The sequence below is a fragment of the Plectropomus leopardus genome, chromosome 11 (genome assembly GCF_026936395.1).
Source record: "Plectropomus leopardus strain MGB_pleo_1.0 chromosome 11, ASM2693639v1, whole genome shotgun sequence".
Lineage (NCBI taxonomy): Eukaryota > Metazoa > Chordata > Actinopteri > Perciformes > Serranidae > Plectropomus > Plectropomus leopardus.
In genome coordinates this window covers 27,092,308-27,106,108 of record NC_142186.1, presented here as the reverse complement: position 1 = coordinate 27,106,108, position 13,801 = coordinate 27,092,308, and the positions used below count along the sequence as shown (strand labels likewise).

Below are 13,801 nucleotides of genomic sequence, written 5' to 3'. Positions count from 1 at the left end.
GGTGAACATTATTAATGCACAACAGAGAGGATGTCAGCCTGGCCAGTCTGTTGACAGAACATGTCGTCTTGGCAGGGCGGTGCGAAGGAAGAACCAGTCAACTGCCAGACTGGCAGACTGAATGGATGGCAGAGCTGATGTGTGTGTGTGCGCAGAGAGGGAGAGAGAGGGTGTTAGTGAGGAAAGAGACAGAGAGGCCAAGTTCACCCCCGGCCTCCTGTGCGCCACGGCGGTGTGTCATAAAAATAAAAGCGGTGGTAATGGGATACGGCTTCTGGCCTCGACCGGTGGGCTATCCATTTAACGGGGCCTGCGTCAGAGGAAAAACCACCCCAAACTCAGGAGGGAGGCAAAGAGAGAGAGAGGTAGAGATTAAAATAAGAGGTGGGATTGGCGCTGGTCGGCGGTGTCTCCTCGGAGCTTTTTTCGCCCCCCGCTGCTCGGACGGAAGAAAGGGGAAAGAGGAGGAGGAGACGCCGGGGCATTTTGAACAGCGCGTCAGACGGGCCAGTGGGGCAGGGTCAGGGGCCCTGCGGGGTCGGAGGTAGTCCCATAAAGAGCACGCACTCTCACACACTCATGCTAGAGGAGTGCGCACATGCACGCACGCGCTGATGATGGATGGCAACGGGACAAAGCCGACGTTAACTATTGACTCTTGATGGATGATCCCATCCGCTACACTGCACGGCGAATTAGCGCGAGGTAAACCGGGCGACTTTAATGAGAAAGGGGGCCAACACAGCATAGGCTACACACCCTGCTAATAAACCGGATCAGTGCCAGACTTATGTAACAAAGACACACTGACTAACAAAGGTGAATACCAGCCTCAGATTGATATTTGGTAACGTGATATGCGCTTTTACGCACAGACCTGCGTCCAAATCCAGCGCCTTGCATCGGGCCCAGAGGCTCTATTTGGTGTGAACAAAGCTCGCTCACATTGTTTCCTTTTATAAAGCAAGAACATACTCTTTCTCTCTCTCACACACACACACACACACACACACACACACACACACACACACACACACACACAAACTACTCAATGGCCACACACCATGCCACAATCACAGCATGTCCTCACAAGTTACTCCTGGTCCAAACAACAGAGCTGAGCCATCAGACAGCCATATCAACTGTAATTTCCTCTCCAGTCTCCCATCCTGTCTTTTTCTGACTTGCTGGCCTGCAGTTGTTAACCATTTAAGGTTTTGACAATGGTGACATAAAACAGTCAGTAAAGAAGAACAGTACAATTTAAAGGCAAATGGAACCATAACTCATAAAAAAGTAGATTAAAGGTCCCATATCATGCTCACTTTCAAGTTCATAGTTTATTTTGGGTTTCTGCTCAACGTTAACATGCTTGAATGTGACCCCCCCCCTCAACATTTTTCTCACACTGTTCAGCTGAATATACTTGTATTTATCCTCCATCTGAAATGCTCTGTTTTAGCACCTGTCTCTTTAAGCCCCCTTCTTAAAAAAGTCCAGTCTGCTCCGACTGGTCAGTGTTTCTAGGTCGTATCTTTACTCTCAACATCTGCATCGTTTTTGCGTGACTAGAAGCACTATAGCTGCACGTTCTATCTTTATAGAGGGCAGGATTGTGATGTCAGCTGTACTAAGTAGTGCAAAGCATTTTGGGACTTTGTGGCACAAAAGCTACTGTAGAGACAAGAGTACTGTACCAGTTGGTGGCATTAATGTACCAAGATGTTGTTTGCCAACCACCAATAAGCTTCAAAGAAGAGAAAGATGATGCAGAGTTTATCCAGTTATTCAGTTTGAAAACACACATGGCAGTTGATAACGAAGCAAACATTCACCATCCCCAACTGTTCTCACAAGCGGCGTGTGAAATGCATTGCTAATGAAGTTTGATTTTTTTTTTAAGCTTTCCAGCTCAAAGGTAGTATTAGTAATGGAAGTATCAAATGCATTTTTTAAATAGATCAAAATATCCTTCATGTTGATTGAGCAAATGTTGATTGGGCATATTAATAATTTCACAGTTTCTATTTTGGCCCTTTACCTCCTATATATTTTTAAAAAATTAAATTTGACTTTTTGCAATATCGCACCTTTAAAGCGCTATATGAGGCTGCCTCAGTGCTGCTGCTATGGTGGTCTGTTGAACATGGTCTGTTCAGAAAGAGGGAATTGATCATGCCCCCAGTTTGAAAGTGACTGATGCAAGCACAAAGGTTACAATAGAGAGCTGTCTAGCGTCGGGGATATTCATCTTCAGCTTCGCCGCAGGCTATTAGCATATTACCATGACACAACAAGAAATGCATCAAAGGCCACTGAATCAAACAGGCAGCCGTGCAGTATAGCACAGCGACAGCCTCACCCATCTTGTGTGCGTGCTGTCCAGAGGGGGCTTGATAAAGAGCTCTGAAATGTGTGTGATGCTGCATGTCAGCACGTGATGACAAAGCACCGCTCGGCATTCAGATCCACTCGACCGTGCTCTGCTCCTCTCAACCTTTCTCTCTCCGCTCATTCCTTCCCTCCGTTCCCCCCTTTTTACTTTCTGCTTCTCCTTTACCTCACACAACTTTCTTTCTCCCCCACCACCTCCTCCTTTTCTTCCTCCTCCTCCTCTTGTCAAGCTTTTGTTCTTTTGTGCTGCTCTGACACATTCCTCAAACACGCTGAAGAGAGGGAGAAGAAGGGGAAAACAGAAGGGGAGAGGATGGAAAGGAGAAGAAAGAAAAGTTAGAGACTAGAGTGCAGGTCATTTTTTATCTCATTGTTGCGGAGAAAAGGATAGGGAGAGTGAGTCAGCAAAGAGAGATGGAGAGCAAGAGCTCGCAGATCAAAGGCAAACAGATAGTGACAGAGATGGAGAGGTTGAGAAACAGTGAAGGAATGAAGGCAGCAGATATGTAAAGAGAGACTCCTCTGTCTTGGGAGGTGCGAGAGGTATTAGTTTGCTCCTCTGCTGCCAACTTTATTTCACTCATCTTCATTTCCTTATGTTCCCTTCACACCGCCCGTATACTGTGCACTCCTTTTGTTCCGTCATATTCATCTTTCTGTGTTCCCTCTCATACCAACAACCTCACTGGTAACTGATATCTCCAACTGCCAATGCAGGGGTTCACACAGGCTGTACCACGTGCAAGCAAAACAAAGAGTATTGTGACTTGTTTACAATAACGTTTGACTCTTATCAGCCTGAGTTCACAGCAAAGGCACGCTCCATGAGAGAAACAGCAAAATAACGTTCTGTTTGTCTGGGAAGTTCTGATACTTCAAATTACAAGTTATAATTCTGAATTAGTAGATTAATTTATCGACATAAAATGAATCACCAAGTGGATAAACAAGAAGGAAATCCAGGCGCTCCAAAAATGCAAAAAACGAGGAGGAATTACATTAAAACAGCCTTTATTTAACTAAATCATTAAAAAAAAAGATTTAAAAAAGCCAACATGTTTCGACCACTATCGGTCTTTCTCAGGGTTTTAAAGACTGGTAGTGGTCATTTTTCGCATTTTTTTTACATTTTCTTTCTGTTTATCCTGTTGGTTGCCGTTTTCCATGAGCACCTGTAACAAGTTTTTGAGCTACATTTCATTATAGTCTACAGAGCAACCAGTCATCTCTCTCTTTTTCTATGAATTAAAGTATTTTGATAATCAATTATTTTTTTTAGTCAACATTTGCTGTTTCCAGCTTCTCCACTGTGAGGATTTGCTGCTTTTCTCTTAAACTGCCGATTGAAGGCTGAGATGAAAGGGTCTGAAAATGTAATATCACGATGATCGAAATCATTATGGTTATCGGTATTGTGAGCAAGGTATTATAGACTGTGCTAAAAATGTTTTATATCAGTCCATAAGCAGCCTGTCTTTGTAAAGCTCTCTCGTGTGTCTGTCACTGTAGATGAGGTCAAGGGAACAGCAGCATCACTGGGTTTGCCTGCTGCACGCCCACTGTGTAAACAGCAACGCTGAAAAATCTCTGCACTGCGCTGTCATTACCCGGTCATTGCGTCTGGGAGACTGTTGCTATATTTGGTTTTGCTGGGCAGTATTTACTGTGAGTTTTTCAAAGCACAGTAATCAAAAACTTCCAGTTGAATTTTACCGTGGTTTATTGTGAAACCAATAACCATTTTATTATTTAGGAAAAAAGCAATTTGAAGATGCCACATTGGACTCTCACAGATATGTTTTTGTTTTTACAATGAGCAACAGATTTATCAACACTGTATAATAGCAACCCAGTCGTCAACACAATGTTGGCATTGTACGTTTCTGCAAACCACGGATATGTTACATTTGCATAATATGCTTTGGCTAATGTGTGGTTAGGTTTAGGCACAAAAACCACTTGATTATGGTTAGAGAAAGATCATGTTTTGGCTTAAAATACATGGTTTTTGGGTACAATCCCAGCTGGAAACACAGCAATATCTCGGTAAAAAAAACAACCGCTCCACTATATCAGTCGGGAAAACAGCAGCACTTGCCTTTGTGGGTTAAAAAGCCACTGGAAACATAGTAGCTTGACGTAAAAAAAAACAAAACACCCATGTTTGGTGTCTAAAAACAAAAAACAGCTGGAAACACAGAAATGACTTGCTAGAAACAACTAGTTTTGGTTCTTGTTGGTGTCAAACAGTGTGCTGCAGCTTGGCAAGTGACTTCCAACATCCCCTCCAACTCGAAAAAACAAAGACAGGTCATATATGACATCACTTTGTGAGAAACATGCAAATGTAACACATTTTCTGCAGACACATGCAAATAATCTTTACTTCCTGCTCTACATTTTAATATCCTTCCATTTATAGACTTTATCCTCATGTTTTTTGTCAGCATAATTTAAACTGATGAAAATGACAAACTGAAAGTTAAAAAAAAAAATCTGACATTACAGTTGCTGCAACAGAGAGACCATAGTTAGCTGTATTTCTCTCCGTCTCTCTGGTGTTGCGGGGCCTCTGTCCCATTCAAATCAGGCTGAACCTTGTATCACCACACTCCCCGAGGTGAACTCTATGATATCTCCATGCTCACTTCCTCTTGTGCTGTTTATTGTTTCCTATTTCCTCTCCTCATTCAAATGCCACAGATTTGAACCAAATCTGTGGAACATCCAAACTGTCTACAGACTATTTATTATCCTTGAGAGCTTATCTGGTTGCAGGCATTACACTTCATGCAACATTTGCTGCATGTTCAGTGTAGTGGTGTCCTCTTGTAGACGTGGCCCTCATCACGTTCATGTTGCAATTGAATTGTTTTAAAAAGGAACAACTCGTCTGCACAAGTCGGAGCATGTGAAAGTGTGTGTGTGATCAGCCCCTAGTAAAGTCACACTTCTGTGGCATTCTCCACTTTATCATCCAGATGACCTCCAGTAAAATTCGCTCACCCCAGTAACCCTGGTAATCCCAGATGTGAACTTGACCCTGGCCGCCCCCGCTGCCAACTCCTGGAAGTCATTATCAGTGGCCTTTACCCCCAGAGGAAGCCACTGGGCAAGATGTGCACAGGCATGCAGACAAAAGTGCAACCGTTTACAGTATCTTTCTCTTATGATTTACCTCTGTGTCAGTGAGCGGGTAAGGACCTCCCCAAGGGGTCGCGCGATAAATCTGAAGGGTCGAGAGAAGATTAACTGGACAGGAAAGAGTAAAAACAGTACTATGACACAAAGTGGTGTCCTTTTTCTTTAATCTTTGCTTTTTTCCTGTGAAATACTTCACAGTTCTGCCTCTCGTAGCTTCTAAAAGCTGCAGTCTGACGCAGAAATCACTCACTCCTCATAGGCATATACAGCAGCAGACACAGTTTCATTTTAGGGGTCATACGCCAAAACGTTTGCAAACCTCCGCTCTGTGTGACTTGCACAACATTTGTGCACAACAAACAGCTACAGTGAAACACACACACACACACACACACACACACACACACACACACACACACACACACACACACACACACACACACACACACACATATTCACAGCCAAAAGTGTGTGTAGCACTGTGGGCTGCTGGCATGCTGACTCTCCAAAAGCATGTGGGTTTGATTAGAGGAGAGGAGATGGCAGCGTTTAACTACGTACATGGAAATGAGAGGCAGAGTGAGGGACACTAAGCGATGTAGAGGAAAAAGATAAAAGAAGGGGAACCGAATAAGAGAATGGAGATTGAAACTTGGATGTCACAGAGTGTGCACGAACAGGAGTGTAACATTGTGTGTGTGTGATACTGTGAATATAATGTGTTCAATCACCGCTTGTCAAAATCTTTAAAAAGTTTGAGGGGGCAAAAGCTCAGAGGCCAGCTTTGTGTGAGTGCTGTAAATGCAGCTTTTTCACCGTAAATGAGTGTGTGTGCATGCTTGTGCATGAATGTGTGTTGAAATCTTTGTCTGTGAGTTACTCATTTATTATTGGTCTTCTGGTAAATTCAGCATTCACAGGAATCAAACAAGACGGACAATATGAGACATATATCATTTCTTAATATCCTGTCCACACACATCTCGTCATTGTAGGCTGGAATTTTGGTATTCAAATCATCAGCTTGGACTGTGTGTGTGTGTGTGTGTGTGTGTGTGTGTGTGTGTGTGTGTGTGTGTGTGTGTGTGTGTGTGTGTGTGTGTGTGTGTGTGTGTGTGTGTGTGTGTGTGTGTGTGTGTGTGTGTATGCATGACTCAAGCTGAGTCCCCTTATGTACATGAGACTAAACCTCCAGATGCCTGGGCAGTTGCACCCAGACGCCTGTATTACTCACACTCTATTCCTTTTGTCCTTCAGCCCCCCTCCAACTCCCAAACTCCTAAAATCTCTCTTCCCTCCCCCTTGAGTCTTTGTGGTTCTAATTATCACGCTCATTTGTTATGAGTCAGTCTGGACGGAGGGAGAACGAGAGCTGAGAGAGGTTAGATTAAGAAGGAGAAGGGCTGAAAACGTGCTGAATCAGAAGTCATTTTTCATAAAAACGTCTTTTTTTAACAGTACTGCAGCACCTCAGAGGGCCTCGTTAAACGGTGGGTGGCAGCGGCAAGGTGGACAAACTGCAAAAACAGAAGGGAAGTTTGGATGATGAATGGGACCACTTTAAGGAATACTTAACTCAAAAAAATACCATTTGTGTATCAATCACTCACCCAGTGTTGCTTTGAATTCATTAAGAAAACGATCTCGCATGCCTCCACGGTGAACAACGAATCCAAAAAATGGAGAAAATTCTTGATCAGTTAACATAAATGGTATCAAGTTTAAAATAGCAAAACTGTATTTTAAAACATCTCTCACACAACTTGTGCAGCGTAATCCCAGTCTCATTTATCCAGTTGTATGTTCAGTACTTCCCAAACACATACATTTTTGCTAAAACCCATTTAAGGCGAATAGTTCGCCTGGGCAACTCAGTGGAATGCACGAGCAGAGTTCAGACGCACACGCTTGCCCATTGGTGCTGCTCACATGTGCATTTGGAAGGCATAAATACCAAATAGCAATTTAAGTATCAATTTACTATATTATACATGGAAATAGAAAATTAAAAAGATAAAAGCACATTATATAGTGACAATCATAAACATACCCTAAAATGTTTACATGAAATTGATAAATTCTTATAAATAAATGCACAGATCCTTAAAGTTAAGTTGCATCCTCAAAGAGATACATTTGCAGATCTTGCATAAGTAAATAAACCGAAAGGGCTATGTCTACATTAAAAATTAAAAAATAGCATCGATACGCAAATAGAAACCTTCATGATAAATACATGCAAACTTCATCTGCCAATTGCCTGAAAAATTGTATAGATTGACAAATGCTTTTTGCTTTTACTGATCATACGACTTGATAAATGATTTTTTGACTACACTGCACAAGTTGTTTTAGAGTTTGTAAACTGATTATGTGATATAGTTTTGCCGTTGTTAAATGAAGACCTGTTTTACTTCGGTTCATCAAGCATTTTCTCCATTTTTTTGGATTCTTCATTCACCGTGGATGCATGCAAGAAAAACAAAGTTTTCTTCATGACTTCAAGGCACCACAGGGCAAATAAATGACATACAAACGGTCATTTTGTTGGTGAAGTATTCCTTGAATTTGGTCCCATTCATGTTCCAAACTTCCCTTCTGTTTTTGCACTTTGTCCACCCTGCCGCTGCCACCTACAGTTTAACGAGCCCTCGGCCCCTCTGAGGTGCTACAGCAGTTTAAAACAGCATTGTTAGGACTGAATGATGCTTAATTGCTTTACGCTCAACAGGAAGATAGAGGACAACAAAAGGGAAGGATTGAGAAGAGGGAGGACAAATATGTAAAGAAAGGACGTGCAGTAGATAGAGATTTTCATGAGGACGGTGGTGTGAAGTACGAGTCAAAGTGGAGAAGAGGTGAAATGAGGGAAAGCTGAGAAGAAAAACAAGCGCTGGTTCCCATACTCTCAAAGCTTTTCACCTTATTTTATGTCCATTTGTTTTGTTTTTCTCAAAACCGCCAAAAAAGTTCAATAAAAGTGCAGCCCTGTGTTTTTTTTTTATCGCGTTACCCCTCCTTCTTGCATCCTACCGCTCTGCCCCTCCACCCTCACACCGCCCCTCACTCTGCACTCATTCTTTTATTCTCCCGTTGCCTTTCCTCTTTGACCCAAGTCAACGATTGTTGTTCGCTTTTGCTTTTTCCTCGGCCATAATTGTGTGTGTGTGTGTGTCTGCAGTCAGCATATGCATGCATGTGTCTTAATGTGAATGTTTGTGCCTGTGTGCATGTGTTTGTGTGGGACCCAGTGATGATGTCATGGATCAGGAATTGCTGCAGTTGAATATTTTACTGGAGGTCAACCTCTGGTCACTGTTACTGTATGAGACCAGTGTGGGTCCAGAATTAACTGATGAAATGCTCATTTATTTGTGTTTTATTGTTTAATTGTCTTAAATGGCACTTAGCAGACATATCATTCACTAGTCACTCTAGAAACAGAAAAATAACAAAAATAATAACTTTAAGTTTAGGTGTGTACTTCAATTTCTTCGTAATCACATCCCCATTACAAATGTCCTGTTAGAAATGAAAGAATAAAAACACAAAAAATGCATTTATAAACAAAGAAACACTTGGATTTTTCTGTCTGTGGCTGCAACAGAATCATGAGGCTGAAAATTACAAAAGCGAACCACAGAGAAAAGGAACGGATGTAAAATGATGCACTGTGGCAGAATGGAAAGTTGAAGTTTTATAAGATCAGGGCCACAGTTGTTTCCAAAGGAATCATCTGTGAGCAGCACAAACAGCTCAGACAAATGTGCACTCAATGCACCAGAAACAATTTGACAAACATTTTGTGCTGCAACTTCACACTGAGGTCCTGCAGCAGATGTAAAAGCTTGTTGGTGGCTTTAAAGTTTTCTTTAAAGTTTCTTCTTTTTGTGTGACACTGATGTTTCGTGAAAGTTTTTTTTTTTTTTTTCCATGCTGACAGTGTCTTGAGTTCTTTCCACTTGGCACTGGGATTATGATCAGCTTTTACGACAAAGGCTGCCAGGTTCATTTCCTCAGAAAAAGCATTTTCAGACAACAGGTGATCAGGTTTCTGCAGATCTCCTGATGCTCTGTGGGGAAATATTTAAAAAAAAATGTTACTGTGAGAGCTGCAGAGTGACAACTTCCACTTGTTCCAGGTTTTTTTTTTTTTTTTTGTGGTTTCGGACTGTTTTAAGGTAACGGCCCTCCAGCCCCAGGCTTCAGGTTTACTTCGAGGCATTTGGTTTGTAAAAATTAGTTTGTTAATACTGTATTGTAGAGCTTTATTTGATCACTTTTTACACAAAACTCAAACTTTTGTTTGAACTTGGAATAGAAAATTAAATATTTATATTGTAATGGCTTGTTCAAAAATGTAGTCTAAAGGAGGAAAAGACCGTTTGAAGTAGTTTACTCTGCGGTCCAGCAGAGGGCGCACTTAAACTTCAGCTGGACCTGTTGCATGCCCTATTGATACACCAGTGAACTAAGCTTATGAATAGAAATAGAGGACACTAGCAAGAGATTCAGAAACTGAGTTGATGAAGTCCTTAAGGTAACACCTGCATTATTATTTAAACTTATAGTAGTCATTTATTTCAATCTTAATAACACATTTCCTAAAATGATGTGTAATAAATAAAAATAAGGCATTAAATTAAAGGAAAAACAAAAAAGGACTTATTAAACATACCATTTAAGTGAATATTGTGGTGCTTTTTACCAAGTAAATCTGTGCTTGTTCTCATGGCACAGGGCACTTGTGCTCAATGCATCAAATGTGTTAATCCAGCCTTTTACAAGGTTAAAATTTAAAGGATTCAGTGTCAGGTTTTAGAAGTCGAGCTTTAGTCAACGCAGGCCCTGGCTCGGATAGACATTCAAGAATCTGTGAGAAAAGAGAGAGAGAGTAATGGAAATTATCTGAAACCTTCTTGCTTGATTGATTCCCGTGCTTTAATTTTCAAATTGGATGAATGTAGACAGTTCATATAAAAAAAAAACCTAACAAACATCGGTCTTCATTCACAGTTAGACACGTACATCTAAAAACAGTTTCCATGTCAAAATTGTACAAGGATAGAAAACTCTCTTTCGGCTGACCTGAAATTTGTGCAATACTGCCATCATCTGTGTGTGGACGGTCTCAACATGTGAGACGAGCATGTTGAGTCTAATCCACGTGCCTTTGGTCTGCTCAAATACATAACAGAAAACTAAAATACGTCTTTTTTATTCCTTTATTTATTATTGATATATTATGATCATGGACTTTTGTTGTTGTCTTATTATTTTGCGTTGTAATTGTGTCTACATTGTGTTTATTGTACTGTGCTGGAACACAAGTCTACTCTTTGAGGGCATTAAAGTTTTCGAAGTCTAAGTCAATAAGATACTATTAATTTTATCAGTGCAAAATAAGCCTACATTTGAGCTACGTGCACCAAAGACAGAGGGACCCTGGAGTATGAAGCGAAGAAAAGAGACTTGAATATCTGCTTAAATTTCAACTACACAGGATATTAAGGTGCTGTTAAAGGGACAGTACACCTCAAAATTAAAAATATATTTTTCTTCTTAACAGTACTGCTATTTATCAGTTTAGATTGTTTTGGCGTAAGTTGCTGCTTGCTAGCTCAGTGGTGCAAGGTGAGCTATTTGTAGATGCTGCCTTCCTTCTGCATTTTGGTGTGGTTTGCAGGTTTTCTGTTGTAGGAAGACATTAGTTCCTACACGAAACTGCTCACAACAAGGTCTGTGGATTATATTGTGTGACTGGATCATTATTTCTGTAAATTCATTGCTGTTGATTTTTTCTTCTTTTTTTGGCACTTTGAGCACCACTAGCCGATTGCCATCTAGGGGCCGATATCTCCAACAGTCGGCAACTCACACCAAAACAATCTAGACTGATAAATAACATTACAGGTAGGAGGAAATACATGGATTTTTTTTTTAATTAAAGTGAACTGTCCCTTTGTCATTTCTTAATCTTTGCACTTGCATTGCAGATCTCTACTCCGATCTATGAGTGTACCATTAAGTCAATACTTCAACAGTGATATAATGTTTGATACCAAGACATTTTATCAGAGCATGTGGTAAAGAACATCTGATTATGTTATCTATTTTCCTGCAGTCTATATGCTTAATTTATCTGATGAATCACTCGCTGCCTGCAAATATGATTCACTGCCTCCCAGTACTAGTCATGGATTTTTTCTGAAAACTTGACAACCAAGTAGTTTTGGTGGAGTCACTTCAGTTTTTATTTAAACAAGCTGTTCATGTGAGCTGTGTGTTTCACAACAAAAATTTACAATCCAAAGACAAAGACAAATTTGTATTTGTATTTGAAATTGTCACACAAATTTAGCCTTGTGTTGATTATAATCTGCAAAGTTTTTTCTTATTTGATGATTGTGGATCTTATCTGAACACATCGTGCTTTAAATTATTGCAGTGATCTGAATCACATCTGACACGCTGACAAAAAATCAGGGTTGAATGACTGTAGATTAATTATGATCTTCTGTTTATTAGATCATACATAACCTTATTAAAAACTCTTAAATCCCTTTTGCACGGCAATATCATTTATACCCTTTTAATATAAAATACACACAACACTGAATGATTTCAATTCTGTGCTGTCCATGCACAAACTACCGCAAATTTGAATAAAATGAAATTTCATTAGAGCACCAATCCTTTCATTATTGCTCAGAGATGTAGACTCATAGATCCACAGGCATAAACATACAACAGTGGTACAAAAATACATTTTTTAAAAATTAAAATTCCTCAGGAAAATGTGGTTTATATGTTGGCGATTTAAACTTTATATAAAATACTGTTTAAAAACCTTTCAGACGTGTTTGGCGGACTTATTGTCTTCTCTAGTTCCTCAAATTAATTTTGATAGCCGTAAATAATAAGAAGAAGAACAGATAACAGCCCGAGCCACGTCGTCAGTCTATTGCTGGGAGCATCATCACTGATGCGTGGGTCCTGGCAGCCTCTGGCATTGTTACTTGGCACTGCGTTTTCCGAGTTTCCCTCAAAGTGAACCGGCAGGCACTGATTGCTCAGCTCCTCACAGGCCAGGATCAAATGTTTGTTTTCCAAACGAACGCTCCTGATCCCGCATGTCCCCGGTTCACTCCTCACTGTGACAAAAGTGAAAGGCTCGCGGCTGATGCACAGGTTGTCCTTGTACACCTTCCCTCCCTTGTTGGTGCAGACAGCTTTCACCCTTTCCAGGTCCCTTGTTGGGAGGAAGGACTGGGTGGGTCTGTCACAGCCGCCGTTGTTCTTGATGTAATCATACCATTCGTTCTGGTTAACATTGTTGGGAGTACCAGAGCGTATGTGGCGTTTGACAAAGGTGTTGAAGCCGTTGTTAAATTTGGAGTGCTGGCAGGGAGCGTCGTTTCTGGCAAACGTTTGATGTCCAAGCAGGAGACAGATGGCAAGAGTGAGAAAAACCCTGAGAGCAGCCATTACCCAGCAGTCCTAGAGAGCAAGAGAGCATAAAGTCATAACAGAAACATTCTGCAGCTTTTCACCTCTATCATTGCTAAATCATCTTTAATCTTACCATTTGTGTTTTACCAAAAGTGATATAACAGGTTATGAAGTAAACAGTGTCTGCGGAGGAGTTTGACAAAGCCACAGCTGTCTGTCTGCTTTTAAACATGAAACTAGAAGTGGATGCTGAAAGCAGCTGGGTTATCAGAAAACTTCCTTACTTGTTTTTGGCAGCAGTGGAGGCCTTTGTGAGCTGACTGACCTAAAGTCTCCAGATGTGGGATCTTTTTTTCTGTCCTTCAGTTACGGTTCCACATTTCACTTCCTGTCTGAGCGGGAGTGGCCTCAAGTGTTTGTGTGTGCGTTACTTGAGTCTGTCCACACGGCTGTGCTTTAGAGCATGGAGGGACGTGATCCAGTTACAGCCATAAATACTTGTTTAAGGCTCAGTGAGCTATTTTTGGAACAGCACTGCTGTTTGTGTGTCTTTTACAATTATGTATTTGAACTGGTCTTGGTCATCAGGGCTTCAGAAATTACTAATGGGATGTGTCTTTATTATCACATGCACATGTAAAATAGGTATTAATGAATAATAATGTGCGAAAGTATAACAATCTGATTAGAAGGTGAATTATCACTGTCAGTGTTTTAGTATATATTCCCACAAGCTTCACCTTTCATAATTTACATAATAAAAAGATCGATACTTGGTGTCCATTTGTCGATACAATATTTATATTGCAAA

The 13,801-nt window shown here is 40.8% G+C and overlaps 2 protein-coding genes across 2 annotated transcripts in view; one reads left to right on the top strand and one right to left on the bottom strand.

The window, feature by feature from the left end:
* LOC121945936 (uncharacterized) overlaps positions 1-13,801 on the top strand; it is a 73,005-nt gene that overhangs the window by 22,082 nt on the left and 37,122 nt on the right. The window lies entirely within an intron of this gene.
* On the bottom strand, positions 11,769-13,434 carry LOC121945893 (uncharacterized). The gene is made up of 2 exons (XM_042490259.2): positions 13,275-13,434; positions 11,769-13,038 (listed from the first exon to the last, which is right to left on the bottom strand). Exon 2 carries the CDS (start codon positions 13,024-13,026, stop codon positions 12,436-12,438), a length of 591 nt encoding a protein of 196 aa, XP_042346193.2. The 5' UTR covers positions 13,027-13,038; positions 13,275-13,434; the 3' UTR covers positions 11,769-12,435.